Consider the following 23971-nt stretch of genomic DNA (forward strand, 5'->3'; position numbering starts at 1 on the left):
CTTTATTCTGCTGTGAGAACACAGGACCTCATTCAGAGTCTCTCGCTCCGAGGCTCGCTACCAGCGGGGCGGCTGTCGATGTTGATCGACAGCTTGCCCCGTTTAGTAGGCAGGGATGGGGGGTGGTTTCACAAACGGAGGCGTTCCTTAAGGAACGCATGCCGTTTTGTGGGTGGCCGCACTGACATCAGCAGTGATGTCAGTGGGGAGCTTCCTGCTCGATCAGAGCAGGAAGCTCCCTGGGGCTTGCGGTTGCCAACCTCAAGGGTCTAGTCGCAAGCCCCGATGGTTGCGATGGTCTTGACCATCGCGACGATCAACCTGGTCGGTCGCTAAAGCTGTGGGTGGTAACCCACAGCTTAGCTAGCAACCAGGAGGCCGCACTTCAATTGCATTTTGCGAGCGCCTCTGAATGAGGGCTGTGGTGTTCTGCTCTGCCGCTAATGTACACTATGTAGATAAAATGGATAAAACAAATAGATAAACAAGATTGTATTGACATTAGTAATAGTCCACAACGTGCAGTGATTACTGCAGACACCCTTCTTGGCCTAGAACCCACCTGTCGCTCTAGTTTGTCCCAGTGGCTCTCAATGGGGTTAAGATCTGGACTCTGAGCGGGATGCAGTCAGGAAGCCAATGGTCGAAATGCTGACCGCTGGCTTCCCGACTGTCAAATCCCAGCAGGGGTCTAATGATTGGCATCGAAATCCTGGGGGGAGGTTAGGGTTAGGCAACCCTAAGGGAGGGTTGGGGGGGGGAAGTAGGGTTAGTTTTACTTACCTTAATCCCCTGTTGGGATCTTCACTCCTGCCAATCTTCCCATAGGGCCAGCGGTCATTCATACTGATTCCCTCTGAGCCGGCCAGTCCATCCGGGTTACCAAATTTTCTGTATACCAGTCCAGCGTCGCCCTGGAAACATGGGTGTCATGGGTGTCCATCACTTTTGTTCACTTAATGTATTTCAGATTATACAGGAAATTCTGCTTATTATAGTGACATTGCATGATATCTGGTGCATTTTGCTGTGTTTGGTAGTGTTCTACATTTACTACAGGTACCAATATAAACAGTATCAACAAATGTGTATTTAGCAAATAACAAGTGTCATTGTCATCTCACAAGTTAGTTTAAATAAGTTATTAAAACAGTTGAGTTAATGTTTCCTCCCAATTACTTGTCTTCCAAAAGATAAACTGAAAAACCTGAGGAATTTGTTATGAAAAAATAGATTTTGTACCTTTTTTGTTAACAGATCAACATACAGAATAAAGCCCTGAATGTGGCTAATTGTTCATTTATGTATTCAGGAGCAGAGACAGGTGGAAGATCCCACCAGAGAAGTGAAGAAGGTGCGGAAGGCCCGGAACCGGAGATTGGAATGGAATATGATGGCGTATGATAAGGAGTTCAGGCCAGATAACAGGTTCTCACCATCTCCATATCATGTGACTTCATCCGAGGGATCACTGTCCCCTGATAATAGGCAGGTTCCATGCACAATATGTCAGCATTATAATCACTTCAGCCTGGGATATAGATTACAGTGTGATATTTTCATGTTGGTTTTATATTAAAACCAAAGTCTTCTTAAATATTTCAGATAGTTTCTTAAGTGCAAGAAGTTTTCTATAGTTTTTATGTACTATTCATAAGTGTATTTAGATGGTATGTTTTTTTATAATGTACAGTGCAAATTTAATCTTTATATCGTCTTTTTAATAGTTAGTACAGCCTGTCTATTTATTAGTTAGGACAGCATGGTTATTTAAATTACTTTAAATTAGGTTTTCGTAAAGCTGTTCCTATTTACAGAAATTAGCACATTGATTTAACCCCTTTCATCTGGGTGGGATATCAGAACCTCATTATTCTGTGTTTTCTTATTTATATCTTTACATAATAAGATTTTCTTTCACCAACAACTGCAGGTCATATGCTTCAGATCTTGATCACTCGTATCCTGCCAGTCCCAATCACCCTACTCAGCAGATCCTGGCTGCTGTCCCTCACTTGACCGCAGAGAACAAAGAGATCATCCTAATGGCCAGTCAGGCGCAAGAGCATGGCTACCGCTCATCTGCTCCGGGTAGCCGACAGAACAGTCTAAACAGAGTACAGCCGGCTCATGTACCACAGCAACCAGAGGCCATTCTCAATGGCCCACGGCCCCAGGTCCTGAAGGATTATGGGTAAGTGACATATTTGATCATGTTTCAGGATGGAACTGACAAAACTTGTTTTCATTAACTCTCTCAGTGCTGAACACGAGTTTGCATGTAGTAGTGCTACAGTACTTGAAATCAGTTTGTTTAACTTGTGTCTGAATGGAAGAAGATTCAGAAACTGATCAGGGAGAGTTGGCCAAGGAATAAATCATGTATGCTATGCTTTTAGGCTATACATTTGTGCTTCATCCATAAATAATCAAGCCCCACTCCCTTATATATCATAATATACATGAACAGGGTCAAGTGCCACCTTCCTACCTCGTCACATGTAAAAGAAGACGTATGCATTCATAGGACATTTACCTTATAGAAGACAACTCCTGCTCTTTGATTGATAGATTATTAAGACTGAAAAATATACAGGTCCCTGAAGTTCAATACAGGGTAACAATTCCTTTCTGGTCACAAGAAGCACTGTTACTGTACATACATGTCCTGGTTCTATGGCTCACATAATCGGGCTGATGCAGAATTAGAATATTGTGTAATTTACATTTAATCTCTATGCAAATGCTCACAAAAGCTGCTGCTTGCATATGCGCCTATATACGGAATTGCGTGGTTCTGGCACTTATGCGTGCTTGTGCCGGTGACCGAAGAGGCGAGACGGGGGAGGGAGTATACTGTAGCATCCGCAGATTTTTTTCATGCCAAGTTCCGTTGTGGTTCATACAGACTCAGACGCACACAGACATACAAGTGACACATATCAAATTAATCTGCACAGTCTCCTGGTGCGTCCTAGTTGCATTGCATTGTGACTTAGATGCATGGCATATTGAGCATAGATGTATGAGGACACATCTGTACATGATGATGGTAATGACCAGGGCCAGTTTTATTCTTTGCTGGGCCCAATGCAAAAACCTTTTTTGGTTGCTTTGAACCTTGTAGAAAAATATTTTAGCGTACAGTAATCAGTACATATGGCTATTATGGCTAATACATATTACTTACTGTAATATGATTTTCCAGATGAACGATTGAACGATTTTTAAAATCGTTATCATTCAGATCTGAAGAAAAATCTGACCATGTGTATGCACCATTACACTGTGTATAGCGTTTCATAGTCCTAGTAAGCCCATATTAAATCATTTACGACTTACGAAGAACTACAGAGGCTTTTGTTGGGATTTTTTAGTAGCAAATTTATCAACACCATCATCAAATGTAATGCTTCCTACTAATTCACTCTCTATGTACAGTGATAAGGATGGCAGCCTGATCTGCCTACTTGTCCATTTTATTTCACTATTTACTTTGCTGAGAGTTGAAAATACAGGTCTCCCTCAGGTCTCCCCCGCAGCAGTTTGTATTTATATTCAGAGCACAATGCCCACATTTGTACAAGTCGCTCTGAGATTGTGCTCAGGAATTGCTTCCAAGGGAGTCTAAGGAGTCTGAATTTTTATATCGCCCACAACATACTGTAAGTGAAGAGCAGCAATTCGGGAACATAGGGCCCGGTTCATCAATGGTTGTTAATGCAACCACAATTGCACTATTTCAAGGAAACGCAGCTGCAAATTTATGCAAATTGCCACCAGGCTCACTCGTGCATAGGAACGCCCTCAGGTACAAACACATATCTGTCCGTCGTCGGAAATCTCTGTAAATATCGGTAACATCGTCGCAGTTTGTCCAGCCCAGCAGCTTCTGAGTGAGTCTGACCTGTCTCAAATGCTGTGGATTCTTGTCACACAGAGGGCTCTCCTTCTACACTGAGCTTTGTAAAGGCAATTATACACATCCTAGAAATGGTGTTTAAATGGCCCGCCACACCTGCGTTCACACAGCCACCTCCCCGTCGCCTCCTCCAAACTCTGGCTTGCTGTCAGTCAAGTTGGGAATGGTTCCCGATGTGTGCGTGATCTCAGTGCGAACACATTACGATTGGTACGAATAATTGGCAATTGAGGTCGATAACACATTAGTAGCCACTGCTGATTCAGTGATTCAGGCCCATAGTCAAGATCATTAAAAATTATTACAATTAAAAAAAAACCCAATAATAATAAAGCATTTTCTTCATCTGTGCGAATAAGATGCATTTGAAGGTAAAAAGTCGCACAAAAGTCGTTCGGCGCTACACAGTCATGCCACGGCATGGCACGACTAGAAGGACTGTTTAACACACAAGGAGGCTAGATGTATGAGGACCCATCTGTAGGGAAAAGCCATATTTTAAGGCTCTTGTCTACGATATATAGATCCTTTTGTGGGGTTTAAATGAAATTCATATACATAAATTACAGTAAAAGTGATAAAGGGGACATGCAAAAACCATAAGTTTGACATTCAAAAATAATAATTGTACTTAATGGGGCACTTATTACTTATGATCTTTCATAACTGCTGTCTTTGAGAGTAACTGTGCTAGCCAGGTCCCAGAGTCTGTATAGGGGGATCCCCTGCAGAAACAGGCATTGGAGTAAGGGAGCTGGGAGAAGGAATTATTACTATCCTTTATTCGTCCCACTTTGAATATATCTCAGCTCTCATCTGACACTGTGGGCCGGATTTAATTACATGCGAGCTGTTGTTGCTTATAACGGCCAGTTACAGTACGTCTGTCTTTACTCCAACCTCACAACTAGAGACTTCTAGCTCGTCAGTCACGACACATCGGATATATAAAAATATCGGTCAGCTGTGTACCTACCTTTACACTTGCCCATTTTTCCTGTTTCTAACACATTAACTTCAAGAACAGAGAGTTTACTACCGACCGATCGCCGCAATGTTGAGATCCTGCAACTCGGCATTGTTGCAGGATCGGTAAAATCCAACATGAAGAATGTCACTGATTTGCCGTTCACAAACAAAATATGATCGTGATTGGCACATTGGTGAAATTTAACATGGAGAATTTTACTGATCCTCCGACGGATCGTGGAACATCAATGGCCACCAGAAGGCATGCCCGACTGGTGGATCGGAATTTCCGATCCAATCGCAGGATCCGGCAATCTGTCGGTAGGTGTTTGGGGACCTTTATATATCCCACCCCTTGACAGGTGCTATTGTAATGAAATAATCAATGCTATTCACTTCACCTGTCAGTGGTTTAATGTTATGGCTGATTGGTGTATGTCAGATAAAGAAACTATTTTTTATTAACTATTTATGAGCTTTAATATCAGTCACACATTCTTTATTATTTTAACATTTTATCCAGGCAGATTCCATTGATCAAGTTGATTTGCAAGGTGGCCCTGTAAAATATCCAGTCACAAGTAGGGATGTCCTGTATACAGATGTGTCCTCATACACTGTGGCTGTAGATGTGCCAAACTCAGGGTATCATTCAGACCCGCTCGCAAGCGCAGAGCGCTCGCAAGCGGATCGATTTTGAGGCCCTGCGCACGCGCAGAGGCCGCACTGCGTGTGCGCAAGCCCTGGAGCAAGAAAGAAATTCTCTCGCTCCGGGGCTCACTACAAAAGGGGTGGCTGTCAATGGTGATCGATAGCTCGCACCGTTTTGTAGGCGGGGTGGCTGGCCAAACGGAGGCGTTACTGAAGGAACGCCTGCCGTTTGGGGGCGGCCCCACTGACATCACTCGTGATGTCAGTGGCTAGCTTCCGGCTCTGTTAGAGCCGAAAGCTCACTGGGGCTTGCTGCAGACGAGATCCTACCACAAGGGTCTCGTTGCAAGCCCTGATGTTCGCTATGGTCTTGACCATCGCGACCATCAAACTGGCCGTTCACTAAAGCTGTGGGTGGTTACCCACAGCTTTAGCGAGCGGCCAGGAGGCCGGCTCTTTACAGTGAAGCAGCCACCCTCATTCAGAGCGAGCGCTGGCATTTTGCGAGCGGCTCTGAATGAGGTCCTCAGTGTGTTGGGTCCAGGGCGACTCAGCCACGGTGAGCGTCTTTTTTGCTCAAAATGTGTATCTTAGTCACATAAATAAAACATCTGGAAGCAAAAAAACTACTTTGCTAGATTGCACTGATCAAGCTGATGTGCGACTTCTGTACATGACTCTGGATATGTATACGAAGTGCAGCAGCAGCCACGGCTTTTTCTTAGGCCAAGTTCCATTTTGTGTTTGTACGTGTTTAAAACGAATTCCTGTGAGGGTAAAGTCACAGTCCAGCGTCTGTAATGCACTTTGAGTGGTGTTTTGCTGCAACAAATTGAAAGTGTAAAGAAAAACACAGCACACTACACCTCTCAGAGCAGCTTAGTTGCACCAGGCATCTCGCACCATATGGCCAGGGCTGGAGCTAGGGTGTTCTGCGCCCACCTGCAAACTATACATTTGTGCTCTCCCACCCATTTTTTATAAAGGTACATCCGTGCCTACCACAAAAGGGGTGTGGTCTCACAAGAAAGGGGCATGGCATAAATAGTACCTCCCAATTAAAATTATGCCGCACAGTAGCACAATCTTATTCACATTACACCACACAGTGCCCCTGATTCACATTACACTACATAGTAGTGTCCCTTATTCACGTTACCACACACAGTAGTGTCCATTATACTCCATGCCCACAGTAGTAGAGCTCCTTATACACAATGCCCACAGTAGTGCCCCTTATATACAATGCCTACACAATGCCCACAGAAGCAGTACCCCTTACAAACAATGCCAACAGTGTTGTTCCCCGTACACATAATGCCCACAGTAGTAGTGCCCCTTACACATAATGCCCACTGTAGTAGTGCCCCTTATGCAATGCCCACAGTAGTAGTGCCCCTTATGCAATGCCCACAGTACTAATGCCCCTTATACAATGCCCACTGTAGTAGTGCCCCTTATACAAATGCTCACAGTACAGGTTGAGTCTCCCATATCCAAATATTACGAAATACAGAATTTTTGGAGCGTGACTGAGATAGTGACACCTTTGCTTTTTGATAGTGCAATATAAAAAACAAACTATGTTTAATGCACAAAATTATAAAAAATATCGTATAACATCATCTTCAGGCTAGCTGTATAAGGTGTATATGAAACAAAAAAACATTCTGTGTTTAGATTTGGGTCCCATTACCAAGATATACAGTATCACTGTGGTATGCAAATATTCCCAAATACGGAAAAATCCAATATTCAAAAGACTTCTGGTCCCAAGCATTTTGGATATGGTAGACTCAACCTGTAGTGGATCCCCTTACATAATGCCCACAGTAGTCAGTGGCGTAACTATGGCCCCCGCAGCCCATGCGGTGGCTTGGGGGCGCCGGGGGCCATTGCTTCACCACTGCAACTGTGAACACTGGCCTCTGAAGTGATCAGAGGCTAAGGAAGCCTCCGATCGCTTCAGAGGCCAGCATTCCCAGTGATGCAGTGTGCGGGTGACGTCATGACATCACCCGCGACGTGAAAAACCTGCGCGACCGCCCCTGCTGGATAAAGTTAGATCCAGTCAGCACGGCAGCGGGAGCGACAGCCCGGATGACGGCCGCGTGGAGTCAGGTAAGTACTGGGGTCAGGTAAGTTTTTTGGGGGGGCACATCTACAGGGGCACTAATTTAAGGGGCACAACTACAGGTGGCACTGCATATGGGCACAGCTACAGGGGGCACTGCATATGGGCACAGCTACAGGGGGCACTGCATATGTGGCACAAATACAGGGGATAATGCATATGGGCTCAACTACAGGGGGCACTGTATATGGGCACAACTACAGGGGACACTGCATATGGGCTCAACTACAGGGGACACTGCATATGGGCTCAACTACAGGGGACACTGCATATGGGCACAACTACAGGGGCACTAATACAGAGGGCTCTGATTAAGGGGCACCACTACAGGGGGCATTGCATAAGGGGCACTACTACAGGGGGCATTGCATAAGGGGCACTGCTACAGGGGGCATTGCATAAGGGGCACTGCTAAAGGGGGAATTGTATAATGGGTATTGCATAAGGGGCACTGCTACAGGTGGCATTGCATAAGGGGCACTGCTACAGGGGGCATTGTATAAGGGGCACTGCTACAGCGGGCATTTCATAAGGGCACTGCTACAGGGGGCGCTGCATAATGGGAACTACTACAGGGGGCATTGCATAAGGGACAATACTACAGGGGGCACTGCATAAGGGACACTACTACAGGGGGCAATGCATAAGGGGCACTACAACGGGGGGCATTGTATAAGGGGCACTAGTTCTGGGGGCATTGCATAAGGGGTACAGCTACACTTGGCACTGTGTAAGGGGTACTAACTTGATACACACAGTTTACAGGTTATAAACTATGGGCCTGATTCAGATCCGCTCGCAAGCGCACAGCGCTCACAAGCGGGTCGATAGTCCCCCACTGCACATGCGCCGCCTCCGCGTGTGCATGCGCGAGACCCGTCCTGCGACTGCAGCTCAGTCACTATGGGTCTCCCTACAAGACGGGGCGGCTGTCGATGGTGAGTGACAGCTCGCCCCGTTTTGTAGGCGGGGAGTGGGAGTGGCAACACAAATGCAGGCGTTTCCTTAGGAACACCTGGCATTTGTGGGTGGCCCTACTGACATCACTAGTGAAGTCATTATTGGAGATCCTGCTCTATTAGAGCAGGAAGTCCACTCGGGCTTGCGGGAGCCGAGACCCTACCACAGGGACTCATAGCAAGCCCAATGGTCGCGATAATCGCGACGGACTCCAGGACGCTCGCACAAGCTGTGGGTCACCCACAGCTTTGCAAGAGGGCTGGAGAAAAAAAAAACACTCCCTGATTCAGAACGAGCGCTCGCCAGCAGCGAGCGGCTCTGAATCAGGCCCTATGTTCCCAATATTCTGGTTCTTCACAAAATGTGAAAACTGTCATTATCTGAGGTGACAGACTGGCAGGAGAGGAGAGCAGGGTTGGTGAAGTCGATCTGTTAGGGTGGGATGTAATGGACATTACTGTGTGGCACAATGTGCTTAGTGTGCCATAATGTGTTATAAAGGGCATTATTGTATGGCATTGTGTGTTATAAGGGGCATAATGTGTAAGGGATATTACTTTGTGGCATAATGTGTTGCAAGGGGCATAACGGTGTGGCATTATTTGTTATAGGGGCATTAAGATGTGGCATAATTTGTTATCAGGGCATTACAGTATGGCATAATGTGTTATAAGGGGCATTACTTAGTGTGTCATAATGTGTAAGGGACATTACTGTATGATGAAACCACACACCTTAAAGATCGTTTTTGGGTGTGTTTGTTTTTTGGGCGGGGGGGGGGCAAAATGTACAGTTACGCCACTGACAGTAGTAGTGTCCCTTACAGAATGCCCACAATAGTAGTGTCCCTTATGCAATGCCCACAGTAATAGTGTCCCTTATGCAATGCCCACAGTAGTAGTTCCCCTTATACAATGGCCACACTAGTAGTGCCCCTTATGCAATGGCCACACTAGTAGTGCCCCTTATACAATGGTCACACTAGTAGTGCCCCGTACACATAATGACACACAGACACACAATGTTGTACTTACCTGCCGCCTTATGACAACTCCTTGCGCTCGGCACTTTGGGAGAGACGTCATGTCTCCATTCACACACTGCGAGAGCCGGAAGGCGGAGCTAAGAAGTGAGCTCCAGCTGCAAGGAAGGATTTGCCGAGCACCCGCTGGTAAAAAAAAATCTCAGCGTGCACCTGGTAAATGGAGAAGGTGGCAGCGGCGCCTCTCCAGCTTGACGCCTCCCTGCTGCGCAGGGCCGGCTGACTGTATTGCGCTAGCCTTGCATATGGCATATTGAAGCTAGGTATATGAGGACATCTGTATATAGACAATTAGATAGTAAATAAAAATACACTTTGGTTCATGTTAAAGACAAGTAGTAAAAAATCCAATTGGGGGCCGAGAGGGGGGGACCAGGTACAGCCGGCCAGCACACGGTGTTGTGTGCTGGGCTGCAGTGGGAGATCAGGGAGACTGTTGCCACTGAGCAGCAGCAGCAGTCTCCTCTGACCCCTGGATTTGTACCGGGCTGAGGAGTTCACAGCGCCCCCTCTCCAGCACACAAATAATGTTTTTTTTTCCATATAGTTGTGTGGCCACACCTCCAGCGATTAGGTCATGTCCCGGGCCGGCTCTCTACGACCTTGACAACAATGGTAGAAAGTGGTTGAAAATTCATACACAATATACATGTGTCACATGAACTACTGCTCAGTGTTTGCAGTGATGTAAATTCAGAGCTTGGATCTCAGTTGCTGGTAGCTGAGGGGTAACACAAAACCAGAATCAAACAAAGCCAGAAGTTCGGTATACAAGTAAGCAGTCATTGGCAGGTTGGCAATGGATGATTCATGGATAAGGTTAAGAACAAAGCCAAAAACAAAGCCAAGGAAATCATAGTCACAGTAAAAGCCAAACAATGTCTAGGGTCAAAGTCCAAAAGGTCAAACAGCTGAGCCAAGGGCATCTAGTGTAGAGTCAGAGTGCAAGTACAAAGATCAGGCACTGGTGCTGTAGTATTACTGCATTATATAACACAAGGATGCAGGAGAAAAATCACATCCATGAGTATTTCTGAACAGGAGCTACTGTGGCCCAATTGGACTGGGACAAAGTCGCACAGTATGCGTTAGCATTTTTATTGCGTGACTGTGACACATACATGATTTAATAAATAAATCCCTTATTCTGATAATCATCATTAGCAAAGTAAATGAAACAATTGTTTTGCTGTGTCCTACAGGGTGATTGGCTCACACACCGGGCCTGATTCAGAGTTGGATGTGCTGCCGATGTTGAACGTAGTTGAGCGATTTTCCTCTACTGCACATGCGTCTCAGTTGCACTGCCCTGCGTCCACCGACCCTGCACACAGAGTCACAGTAGTGATTAAGAAGCACGGTCTCAGAAATATCTTTAAATATCTTGAAATAGTATTGGGCATTCCTGGGGGGTGACAGGAGGGGGCTACTGTATGTGGCCACATGGAGAAGGTCCGTCTTATGGGCGTGTTATGAGAGTGTCTCAGGCGTGTCACTAAAGTTGTTGCGAACTCAGACACTTAATTGCTTACATTGGAGGTCATACTCTGACGGACAGTCTGCACCTAGCATGGGGAAGTGCAACTTTCAATGGTTTCACTAATGGCTGCGTCTATATATGCACCAAGCATGATTGCAGCATCTGGAGAGGCTCAGAGTGGATGTCTCAGTCCTTGCACACTCAGAAGCATGGCTGTATCCCAGGGAAGTGCTTGCATATGTGTGACCAGCAAAAGATACAGACACTGCGGCGTGTGACTTACACTCAGGGCCGGTTCTAGACATTGTGGAGCTCAGGGCGAAAGTTCCCAGTTGCGCCCCTCCCCCCCCCCCCAAAAAAAAACAAGAAAAAAAATTTTTTAAGATAAGATAACATTATGCCACACGCAGTAATGCCCTGTATAACACATTATGCCACATGCAGTAATGCCCTTTATAACACATTATGCCACACGCAGTAATGCCCTGTATAACACATTATGCCACACGCAGTAATGCCCTGTATAACACATTATGCCACATGCAGTAATGCCCTTTATAACACATTATGCCACAAGCAGTAATGCCCTGTATAACACATTATGCCACATGCAGTAATGCCCTTTATAACACATTATGCCACACGCAGTAATGCCCTGTATAACACATTATGCCACACGCAGTAATGCCCTGTATAACACATTATGCCACATGCAGTAATGCCCTGTTTAACACATTATGCCACACACAGTAATGCCCTGTATAACACATTATGCCACACGCGGTAATGCCCTGTATAACACATTATGCCACATGCAGTAATGCCCTGTATAACACATTATGCCACATGCAGTAATGCCCTTTATAACACACTATGCCACATGCAGTAATGCCCTTTATAACACATTATACCACACGCAGTAATAACACATTATGCCACATGCAGTAATGCCCTTTATAACACATTATGCCACATGCAGTAATGCCCTGTATAATACATTGTGCCACACACAGTAATTACCTTTATAATACATTATCCCCAATTCAAATTACACCACACAGTAGTCCCTTATGTTATGACACACAGTGGTGCCCCTTTTACATAATGCCAAAATTAGTGTCCCTTATACACAAGGCCCACAGTAGTAGTGCCCCTAATACATTGCCCACAGTAGTAGTGCCCCTTATACAATGCCCACAGCAGTGGTGCCCCTTACACAATGGCCCCATTAGTGGAGCCCCCCATGCAGTGCCCGCATTAGTAGTACCCCCAGTGGTAATGGTCCCAGTAGTAATGCCACCTATAGTAGTTCCCCCAGTAGTAAAGCTCCACAGTAGTAATCCCCCAATTAGTAATGCTCCCCATTTGTAATGCTCCCCAGTAGTAATGCCCCCATTAGTAGTGCCCACAGTAGTAATGCCCACAGTAGTAATGTCCCTTATAGTAGTTCCCCCAGTAGTAATGCCCCCCACTAGTAATGCTCCCCAGTAGTAATGCCCCCATTAGTAGTGCCCACAGTAGTAATGTCCCCCATTAGTAATGCCCCCATTAATAATGCTCCCCAGTAGTAATCCCCCCATTAGTAATGCCCCCTATAGTAGTGCCCCCATTAGTAGAGCTCCCATTAGTAATGCTCCCCAGTGGTAATCCCCCCTATTGTAGTGCCTCCATTCGTAATGCTCCCGAGTAGTACTGCCCCCATTAGTAATGCCCCCTGTAGTTGTGCCCACTAGTATAATGCCCCCTATAGTCGGCCCCCAGTAGTAATGCCCCTATAATCGTGCCCCCAGTGCTGGTGCTTCCGACTGAAAAAAAAATACACAATACTTACCTTTAGCCCCGCTCCTGCTTCCGCTGCCGCTGCCGTCCGGTCCGACCACGGGAGCGGCAGCAGAAGCAGGAGCGGATCTATGGGAGATACGTCATGACATCCCTCCCATAGTGCTCTCTCTGCCGGAAGCTGAAGCTCAGGAGTGAGCTCCGGCTTTCGGCTGCCGCTGCAGGGAGGGAGCCGGGTGCCTGCTGATAACAAATATCTGCGGGCGCCCGGCAAATGCAGCCTCCCTGCGGCGGCTAGCGGGGGGGGGGGTTTCTTCCTTCTAGGTTATTTTTTCGGGGGGGGGGACTCAGTGGCGCCCTCTAGGTGTCGGCGCTCCGGGCGACAGCCCTATTAGGCCGCACCTTGAACCCTCACTGCTTACCCTCAGGTCCTAAGTATTTCATTTGTCCCTCTATAGAGAAAATAATGTTCTACCAATTCATGTTTTGTAGCAAAAATGTGTTTTAGAAATGAATTTGGCAGCTAAAACAGAGCATTTTGGTTTGGGAACTAAACTACAGAGATTTAATTTCAGTTGCTTGCAAAGACGTTCATGGATAACTTCTCCAGTCTGCTGTCACAGCTCTCTCAGTAGGGGTTATAGTAAGCAGGTGTCTTTAGGTTGCAGACTTACATCATTAAGCAATTAGAAATCACACAATAGCAGAAATCACAACTTCTGAAAAAAAAAGTCACTGTCAAATGTGACAACAAACTTTAACTTTTTAAAGACACAACAGGCAGAATGTAATAGGGTGCAAATTATGTGGGGATTTTTTTTTACCGTGGCTGAATCACCAAAAAATTGTGACTTTTAATAACCTCTATTACTGTATGTAGAGCAGTGGTTCTCAAACTAGGGGCCTGATTCAGAGCCGCTCGCACTGTGCGTTCGCAAGCGGCCCGATGTTCTGCGTATGCGCACACTTCATTCTGCGTGTGTGCGAACTACACACTGCGATCGCAACCCTCTCGCTCACCCAGCAAAGGAAGCCCAGGGTAATGAGTGACAGGAGAGGCCGTTTGTGGGTGGTAACAGGGGCAGGACACTAATAACGTGGGGTTGGAGATGCGAACGCAGGCGTGCCTGGGTGTTTTAACGCCATATTAGAGGCGTGCATAATTAACAGACAGCGGCATAGTGCACGTCACTAGCCATTTTTTTACACTGATTTCCTCGCAATGCTTGCGGTAGGGTAAAGCTACCTCAAGCACTGCGTTCACATACGATGGTGCTCGATGTACCAATGTTTTAATACACTTCCTGGAGATGACGTATGCTGGTGGGTGGCTCTGACTGTGCGACTGGGCGTACGCATACACAAAGTGTCCGCTCGCTAAGACATGGTGGGCGTGCTTATGCCTTGGCGAGCGATTGCTTCCCATGGCGTCACATTGAAAAATTTGCATACACATCTAGCGAGCGTACGCAGATAGCGAATGCGTCTGAATCAGGCCCTAGGTCCTCAGGACCCCACACAATTCACGGTCTCCTGGCAGGTCCACAGGTGTATTAATTACTCACTGACACATTTTAAGAGATCCACAGGTGGAGCTAATTATTTCACTTGTGATTTTGTGAGGAGACCTGGAAAACATGCACTGTTTGGGGTCCTTGGGACCGAGTTTGAGAACCTGTGATTTAAAGGAACACACTATGACCTGCACACTCCAGACTCTATATTTTGCGTAACAAATAAATCTTAATTGTTGGAGTTATTTGGAAAGGAATCTTCAGTACCTTGGAGAGTTCATAGCATCTTTCTAATTAAGGGGCCAACTTGTTGGTGGTAAAAAGCCCTTTTGCAGAGGAGATTGTGTGGTCTATTTATCAAGCAGTGAAAAGTGTGGAGAAGTGAACCAGTGGAGAAGTTGCCCATAGCAACCAATCAGCTTTGAAGTAGCATTTGTCAAGTACAGTCTATAAAATAATAGGTGAGAGCTGATTGGTTGCTGTGGGCAACTTCTCCACTGCTCCACTTCTCCACACTTTTCACTGCTTGATAAATAAACCCCTGTGTGTTTTTGCCAGTCATTATTATGCTGCTTCCTACTGTGTGCATGAAGGGTGTTAAAAGATTTTGCATGGAAGATTATACATATCAATTATCCCACAGTGGTTCTAACAGTAAGAGAAGGCTACAAAATAAAATACTAAATTATCACAGGTCTATTTGAATTAAGTGGGTCTTTATTATTATTATTATTATTATTTTATTTTGGGATGGGAGTGGACTGTAGATATATAATATCTTATATATCTGCCACTAAATAGGACAATTCTTTTTTTGCTTTTTTACCTTTTTTAGCACTAAATCTGGAAGCTCATACAGGGCTTCCAGTTCCCTGTGTGTGTCAGCTCTCCACTCATGCTCAGTTGAGTAGAATGGAGGCTTCATAGAGATAAGTAAATCCTATTGCTGTGGATAATTTTCCTTGTGGCAGCTAAGTATCACTCAGCTGTCACAGGGGCAGATTCACCCCAAAGGTAAACTGTGTCAAAAAAGTTTCACTGATACTTAAGAACACCCCAAAAAATTACTTTGAAAAAAAGTACAAAGTTGGGGGACAAACTTAAAAACTAGCAAAATAGACTCCAGGGGGGTCCCTAAGTATTCCCCAGGTGTTATTGCAGGTGTTTGCGGCAGGTGGATTTTTAAAGTTTTTTAAAATTTCACTTTAGCAACTTCAAAATATGCTAGCACCCATTTTCATGTACCCCAAATTGTTGGGACTATTTATTTTCTGCAAAAAAAAACTGCTTCACCACTTCTGCAAAGATGCTAATTAGCAGCTATTGAGAGCATTTAAGTACCCCAAATACCTTCAACAGACCTATTCGGGGGTATCTATAGTGATCCCCATTGTCAGTGCATCTTTTGGGGGCTGTCAGGCTGATTTCCCCAAATCTAACAGTACTTTTTGCCAGGTCTGAATTCGCCGGGTACCATTTTCGACGATTTCTAATCCGTTTTCGTCGATTTCTAATTGAATACGGGGATTAGCGGGGACAAGCGCGATACTTTTTTGCATGGAAAACCAGCAATGTCAGCGAAAAATCCGGCATGCGAAAAGTACAGGACTTTTCGCATCTTATTGAATATGCCCCTTAGTGTACATTCATGATAATAATACAATTTACAGTGTGATTAAAATATCCAGTGCCAGTGGGCGCTATAATACCCCTGTATTTTTTCTATCTGTTTCTGTATAATATTTAGGGGGAAATTTAATTACTGTGGGTAATACCAGGAGGTAGTCTCAGGCTTTAATGACCACGGCTATTTAATTAGCCTCCTGTATTCGCCCAATAGCATCGTTAACACACGTTAAACATGTACGTTTACACGGATTATCGGGCGTAAATGCAGAGGATCCGTGATATGTTCATTCGTTCAGTTAAAGGGGCTCATTAAATCCCGCTCTTAGTGTTCTAACTTCTGTCAGATTTTGTTAGTCACTTTATGAATTAAATAATTGTATTTTGTAAAACACAATGGGCTCTATTTATTAACATTATTTTTACTAAAATAAAGTGAAAAAGGGTGTTTTCACATCCTTTTCACCTTATTTTAGTATCACCTATAGTTATTACAGGGCAATTGGAGTAGAATTCGTAAAATTCTACTCCAACCCCTAAGTATCACTTATTTTTAGTAATCAGATCACATTTCCCATAATTGTAATAGGAAATGTGATCTGGCCAAAGTTACTAAAAATTAATTGTGAAGAAAATACCTAGGGAGGCCCTGTGATAATAACACCATCTGGAGGTGGCGTTATCCAGGGTCTCCCCCGGTTCCGGACTCCTGCTCCGCTCTAACGGGGAGAGCAGAGCCGGGAGTCGGTCCCAGTAATCAGCTGTGTGGTCTAAACAGACAGCAAGCTGATTACTGTAAAAAAAGAAAAAAAAATTGTCTCAAAAATATTTTTACTTACCTGACTCCAGGGACCGGTGATCGGGCCTCCGGTGATGTCTCCCCTCCGGTCAGCTGGTCTCCCATACTGCACTGCTGCCCAGTCATCAGGTGATCGGGTCCCAGTGCAGTATGGGATATCACCTGACCGGACGCATGGAGTACATCACCGGAGGCCCGGATCATGTAGGTAAGTGCTATTAAGGGAGGGGGGAAATGCGGGGGGAGGGGGATCGCAGTGGTCCGTGATCACGGGGAGCGCGGCTTAGCGCCCAGGGGGGGAAGCAGCAATTATCGGTCAGCACATGCGAGGGGCACTGGTCACTGTATTTTTCTTGCGAAAATATCGTGACTAGTGTGCGGAGGGGATTCGCAGGGACAGCTTTCTCGCAAGCTCTGTCCCTGCAAGGGATTTGTAGTCAATCCCTGTGATATTGCCTGAATTCGCAATGTGAAATCAGTCGATAATATCACACTACAATCTGCATTCAATATGCGGATTGTAGTAATTAGAGCCCAATGACTCTTCCTTGTTATAATTTTACAGGAACAGAACTATATTTATTTTATACACTGGTAACTGCAGTAAGTACGTTTCATATTTAAACTGGAAATATAACAAATAGAAGATCTAAATAAGGGAAAAAAAAGATATATTTTTGTACGTGTTAATGCTTCAAGTTGTACTGCAATGTGCTGCAATGAATATTAATATATTGTTTTTATAATTAACTTTTATTTATATAGCTCCGAGATACTATACAGTGCTTACCAAATAGAGAATGTTTATTTATTCATAGCAGTCTCTTTATCAGTAGAGCTTACAATTTAATTCCCCAACACATAGGGCCGAATTCAATTGGCGGCGAAAAGTCCGAGACTATTCGTATGGTGCACTTTCCGCCGTCATCACTGGTTTTGCCTCCAGAAAAGTATCAAGCTCGTCACCGCTTTTCCCCTTTTCAATTCCAAAGGCGAAACTCAAACAGGCGAAAAGTGCTGTCAGATTTGGAGAAATCACCCTGACACCCCCCAAAAGATGCACTGACATTGGGGATCACTATGGATACCCCCGAATAGCCCTGCTGAAGGTATTTGGGGTGCTTAAATGCTCTCAATTGCTGTTATTTAGCGTATTTGCACAAGTGGTGAAGAATAGCATTTAGCAGTTTTTTGGGCTAAAATAAGTAGTCCCAGCAAATTTGGGGTACATGAAAATGGGTGCAAGCATGGTTAAAATTCGCTAAAGTGATATATTAAAAAACTTAAGAAACGCACCGTCACCAAACACCTGCAATAAAAAAAACACCTGCGGCATACTTGGGGGACCCCCTGGAGTCTATTACACTAGTTTTTAAGTTTGTCCCCCAACTTTTAACTTTTTCGCCCCCAAAACAAAGTACTTTTTTGGGGGGATCTAAAGTATTTTTTTTTTTACAATTTACAATTTGACGCACTTTACCTTTGAGGAACTGTCCCATGGCTGCAGGGGTGTTCCCGCAACTTTGCGCCCCAAAAACCCAATTCTGCTCTTTTTTTTGCCTCCATTGATAGGTGAATCTTTTCCGCTGGTTACAAGGCGCAGACTTTTCACACCAGCAAAAAGTCTTTGGAATTGAATACGGGCATAAGTTGTCGCCTGGTGAATTGACGTTACCGGCGAAACATTTTTTTGTCAAAAATGGCTTTTCGCCAGCGATTGAATGCGGCCCATAAACCCTAGATTTAAACCCAAGGTACCAGCAAAGTGAGTCAAAAATGCTGACCACCATACAATGTCATCTTAATGCTTCACTACCACCCAGAGATCTCCTGACTACTAGTCACCATTTTCTCAGGACCTGATTCCACAAGGAACGCAGTTGCTTATACACACGCAATTGGCCGATTGTTGCGTACTGCGCATGCGTATGCAAGGCAACGCGCGTGCGCGAACCAGCCACTGTGATTGGGACTGCGATTGCAGATGCTACACAGATCCATAGTATAGTGATTGACAGGAAGTGCCGTTTGTCGGTGGTGAGGGGGGGGTGGTCGGCTGAACGCAGGCATCCCAGTGCGTTTCAACGGCGTTGCAGGGGAGTGCATAAATTATCCACTGCAATACCATGTGCAACCTGAGGCCTCATAGCATGCGTGGCTGTTAGCAATTCGTGAGTAAGGTCAGGGGTTGAGCAAGTGTGCGTATGGGTCCGATGGTACTCAATTGTACCAATGGTTTCTCTATGTTGACAAAGCATACGGATGTGGGTAAGGGGAAGTGGGCGTCCTAATGTTAGGCTGAAATCGCAATGCGATTGCAAACATTTACATATCTCTGCTGATATTAGCAACTGTGTTGTGTGCGTATAAGCCGAATAGAGATCCATAGTGAATCAGGCCCTCAGTACACTGATTGCAGGAAGGAGAGCAGGTGACGTGTGTCACTGAGATTCCTCCTGCAACCATTATTGTATAAAGTGGCCAGCCAGCGACTGGAGCATCAGAGGCTTCTATTTTAGCTGACGTCTTGGGCAGCACAAATATGTAGAATGCCCCCAATAAAAAGCTTACAATGTGCACAAAATTAAGTTTGACCAATTTCATTAAGATTTATAAAAATTAAACTTTTCAATTAATTTTGTTAGTGACTAAAAATATGTTAGAACAATAAATAGTGCATTTTTCTCCAATAAAATACATTTTAAAGTTAAATGCTAGATTTCTTGGAAAGTTAAAGAGGACCTTGATGTTGTTCCTGTTATTGCTGACTTTGGAGTACAGAGCAGCTGTAAGATGAAGGCGCCTGACATCAAGCATGAGTCCATCTCTGGACGCCCATTGTGTATAGTGTATGGAGGCATACCGTGCTTTGTCACAAGCACGTAGTAACAGTGCCTTGTGCATCAAGCAATTACTAGCAGGAAGCATTGCATTCATGAATTGCATCACAGAGATTGAATTTCCACTTTAACTCATTTTGTTTCTTCTTGCAGTGGTCAACAAGTGCCGATGACTGAATATTATGTGCCTCCCGCTCCTCCACCACCACCACCTGTCATTCCTTCTGCACAAACAGCCTTTGGCAGCCCAATTTCAGCCCCCACTCCTGCAGCTCCCAATGCAGCTGCCTCTATGTCATCCTATACCCCTGCCCCTCCTCCAGCACCACCCTGCCCATATTCTGGTTCCCCTCCTCAAACTGGTCCTTTGGGACCACCAGTCGCTCCACCACCACCTCCACCAGGTCCTCCAACTATCAAAGCTTCACCTGCTCACTCAGCTTCCCCTCCCACTGTCACTGTAGAAACAAGGAAATCTCAGATCCCGCTCATCCCTATGAGTGATGCCAGGAGCGATCTCCTAGCTGCAATCCGTAGAGGTAAGTGAGGACGCTACTCTGAATCGTAATTTGCTGTTTAAATTTAAACCTCATTATAGAATAGCAGATAAGCAGCAGGGACCTTTTGAATCTGTCGACCTTCTGTACTGTCTAACTTTTGTCATGCTGTGGATAACCTTTTTATTGTTGACCTTTTGTATCACACGTAATGGAGACTCCAGAGGTGAGGCTGCAGCGCAGTCCAAAATTCAAATAATGAAGCCACACCAACTGTCCTTCCAACCGCTGCCAAACATCACCGGCTGGGACTCACTGGCAGTTGGTGTGGCTCTGAATGTTGGACTGTACTGCAGCCCCACCTCTGGAGCCACCTTCACACACGAGAATGGTAACTGGCAATTCAGGAGCAGTCAGAGGTATAACTGAGGCATTTTTGCAGACAGGTACTTTGTGTGCATTCATAAGCAAGGTAACTGGCAATTTAGTAACAGCCAGTGGTATTACTGATGCACTTTGTGCAGACAGGCGCTGTGTGTGCATTCATTAGATTGCAATCTATCAATTCACTAGGAACCAGTGATATCACTCAGTTACTCTTAAGCTGGGTACACACTAAACGATGTGTGTACCCAGCGATGTTGCCTACAATCCCAGCACCGACGGGCCAACATATCGGGCGGTCCATGCACACTGGGCAATCTGGTCCCCGATATGCCACCCTCCCCGCATAACGCTGCAAAGGATCGTCAGCCTTATCGCCTGATCTTAAATGCAGTACATAAGATCACGCAATGAGGCTGACGACCCCATGGGAGCACACACTGCTCGATGTAGTGCATACACACTACACATTTTAAATGGTTTGTCGTTCCGATGTGTCGGAATCGGCTAAATCGTTAAAGATATCATGTCGTGTGTAGGGCCCTTTAGTTATGGACTTACGTGCTCTGTTTTCCTGAGTATTGGCTCAGCCTACAAAATGGCTTCCTCTTCTGTATGTAGACTATAGGTGCACTTCCAGCGGAATCGGTATGTAATACCGGCAGTCGGGATGCCTCCTGTAAAAATATCAACAGCGGCATCTCGATGGTTAGTATACCGACAGGGGTCGGGTAAGTATACTTACCCTCCCACCTTCTCCCCCTAACCCTCCCTTCTTGTAGCCTAACCCTCCCCGTTAGTACCTAATCCTAAATTTCACTCCGTCATGCCTAAACCCAACCCTCTCCCCTTAGTGCCTAACCCCCCCCAGTGATGCATAACCCTAACCCACCCCCCTAGGGGTGCCTAACCTCTCACCCCGCTATGCTGCCTAAACCTAACACTAATCCCCCCCCCCCACACCGCGCGGCTAACAGCTAAGGTGCCTCCGGCTGGCTGTACTCGTTCGGGCTGGCGTCTTGTCTGTATTCCGGTGACAGGATTAAGGTAGGCGTCAGAATTTCCCATGTTGGGCTTCTGGTAACTACAGCCCCTTCCAGCCTTTGAGAGATATTATATAAACTGTCAACAGCACTACTACTATCAGATTAACAATTCTGACATATTGTTGTTATTCAGGTATCCAGCTTCGAAAAGTTCAAGAACAGAGAGAACAGGAAGCAAAGAAGGAACCTGTTGGGAATGACGTCGCCACAATCTTGTCGCGTAGAATCGCTGTGGAATACAGTGAGTCGGATGATGACTCAGAACTGGAAGAGAATGAGTGGTCTGATTAACCAATTGGAGTCTCCATATACAGAGCTTATAACACATTGTTGCCGATTCTCACTAGACTTTTGCAATGCATACATTATAACTCATAACTAACTGTAGCTTGCTGGTGAGCTGCTGGTATCACTTAGCCCTGTCTGTTCATGTTTGTGTATATTTATCTGGCTGACAATCTCCACTCAATTCATCATCTTGTATGAATATGGTCAATCAATGTGCCCGTTACTTGTGAGCCATAGTAACACATTCAAATATACGCAAATATATATATTGCAGCCGGACTAAGGATAATTCAGCTGCAGTTTTGTTTCTTTCTTTCTTTGTTTCCTTTTTCCGTATGTGGTAAAAAAAAAACCTCTGGAAAATGTGATGAGCAACAGAAACATGTTATGCGTATGAAGAGCACATGTGCCATAAATGTAGCATTTAACAGGGGAAAGGACAAAATAATATATATGTAAGAAAACAGTAATGTCTATAGTATCTTATTTCATTTTTTTCTCTCATTTCTTTTCCAATACTTCTGTCTAGTCACTGACCAAATCTTATAATTGTCACTAGAATCGTACGTCTGAGCTAATTTTTTTTTCTCATCTAAAATGCCACAAAAATCTTGGCATACTATCTCCTCATGTTCCTCCGTCAGTAGGTTATAAGTGCTATGCCAGTCCTTGCATTAGCTCCTTCCTTTTAGGAAAACATTCAAAACACTGTTTAACCTCTCAAAGAATTCACATGTCCATCCGACATTACACATGTAAGTATTCTCCCAAACACATGCTACACTTGTGATGGGAATGTTACTTAACACCTCTCTTATTATCTGTAAGTGTCTCTAGGGTTGAACCTAGCATCAAATCAGACCTTTAATTTCTTAACTTGCAGTAGAGAGATTACAGATATTTAACAGATTAGTTGCTAAAGTTTCACCTAATTGCAATGTTAATGATGAACCATTTTGCCATTCTTCCAACACTACCACCTACAGCTTCAGTTGTTGGAACCTGGTGATCCCTTAGTAAGAGCCACAGGTATAGCTCATTACAGCTGTTTTTCCTGGGACTCCATCAATTCTCTCATAAAGAACCAGCAAATCTATTTTGCTCACCAATTAAAATTGTGTCACAGGGGAGCAAATTCACCAATTATAAGCTGCATTCGCTTGATTGCAACCTCTGATTGGTCCTCCTGGTCACCACACACCTCCTGGTCACCACACAGCTCCATTCATAATACATTTCTGTAGTAGCTGGTGATGCGGCTTGAAATAGTCACTATAAACTGGGGTTGTCTGTCAATGGTTCTACCATCAATGTTTTATAACCATCAATGAAAAACCATTGATGGTTGAACCATCAATGCTTCACTCTTGCATGTGCATCAGACCATGGTCACACTTGCAAAGACTGAAGCCACCATCCACCAGTGGACCTCCCGCTGCCGATGTACACCATTGGCAATCCCCCACTGATGGCAAAACTATTTGCCTTCGCCATCAAACAATCAAGTGGTCTTAATCATAGATGGTTGATGACCAACTGTAAACTTACCCTTTCCAAATTCCTATTAGCCTTAATTTCTCCTTGTACTTACATAATCTCCAGTGTTTTTTTAAATGAACATGCTTTCACCAGAATGCCTCTCACAGAACCCATAAATTGGGTCCCTTTCCCCCTCTAAAGCAGACTCTTCTTTACCTTTTGCTTCAGGTGTTACTTGAATCTTATGTATGCATTGCTATACTAATTACAGTATATCCCCACTGCATACAGTGTTTGGCTGCATACTATCCTTCTTTTCTGTTCCAGTGAATTATTTATAATTTAATTTGCCCAGTAAGAAAAACAGTTGTAAATCATAAAATAATGGCAAGTTCATGATGTGGTCAAAGAAATACCTTATCTCATTGTGCCTCAACCACGCAAAATAAGTGGGAAATAGATCCCTGTGTGCAACGTAAGTACAGTCTCTGTTGCTAATCAGACAATTCTTTTTTCTGTATCACCCACTTCAGAGTCTGCAGGGCTAACTCCACTCCCTCA

At 44.8% G+C, this 23971-nt stretch overlaps 1 protein-coding gene across 1 annotated transcript in view; it reads left to right on the forward strand.

Moving 5' to 3' along the window:
• LOC148507858 (actin-binding protein WASF3-like) overlaps positions 1-22179 on the forward strand; it is an 86726-nt gene extending 64547 nt beyond the window's left edge. Inside the window, exons 5-8 of the mRNA XM_088445569.1 lie at positions 1313-1488; positions 1934-2194; positions 19870-20255; positions 21777-22179. Of these exons, the coding sequence (XP_088301695.1) occupies positions 1313-1488; positions 1934-2194; positions 19870-20255; positions 21777-21934 (981 nt within the window). The 3' untranslated portion in view covers positions 21935-22179. The remainder of the gene's footprint in view (positions 1-1312; positions 1489-1933; positions 2195-19869; positions 20256-21776) is intronic.
• The last annotated feature ends 1792 nt before the right edge of the window (positions 22180-23971 follow it).

Source organism: Taudactylus pleione, unplaced genomic scaffold, assembly GCF_031769625.1.
Source record: "Taudactylus pleione unplaced genomic scaffold, aTauple2 ptg000381l, whole genome shotgun sequence".
NCBI classification, from domain to species: Eukaryota; Metazoa; Chordata; class Amphibia; order Anura; family Myobatrachidae; genus Taudactylus; species Taudactylus pleione.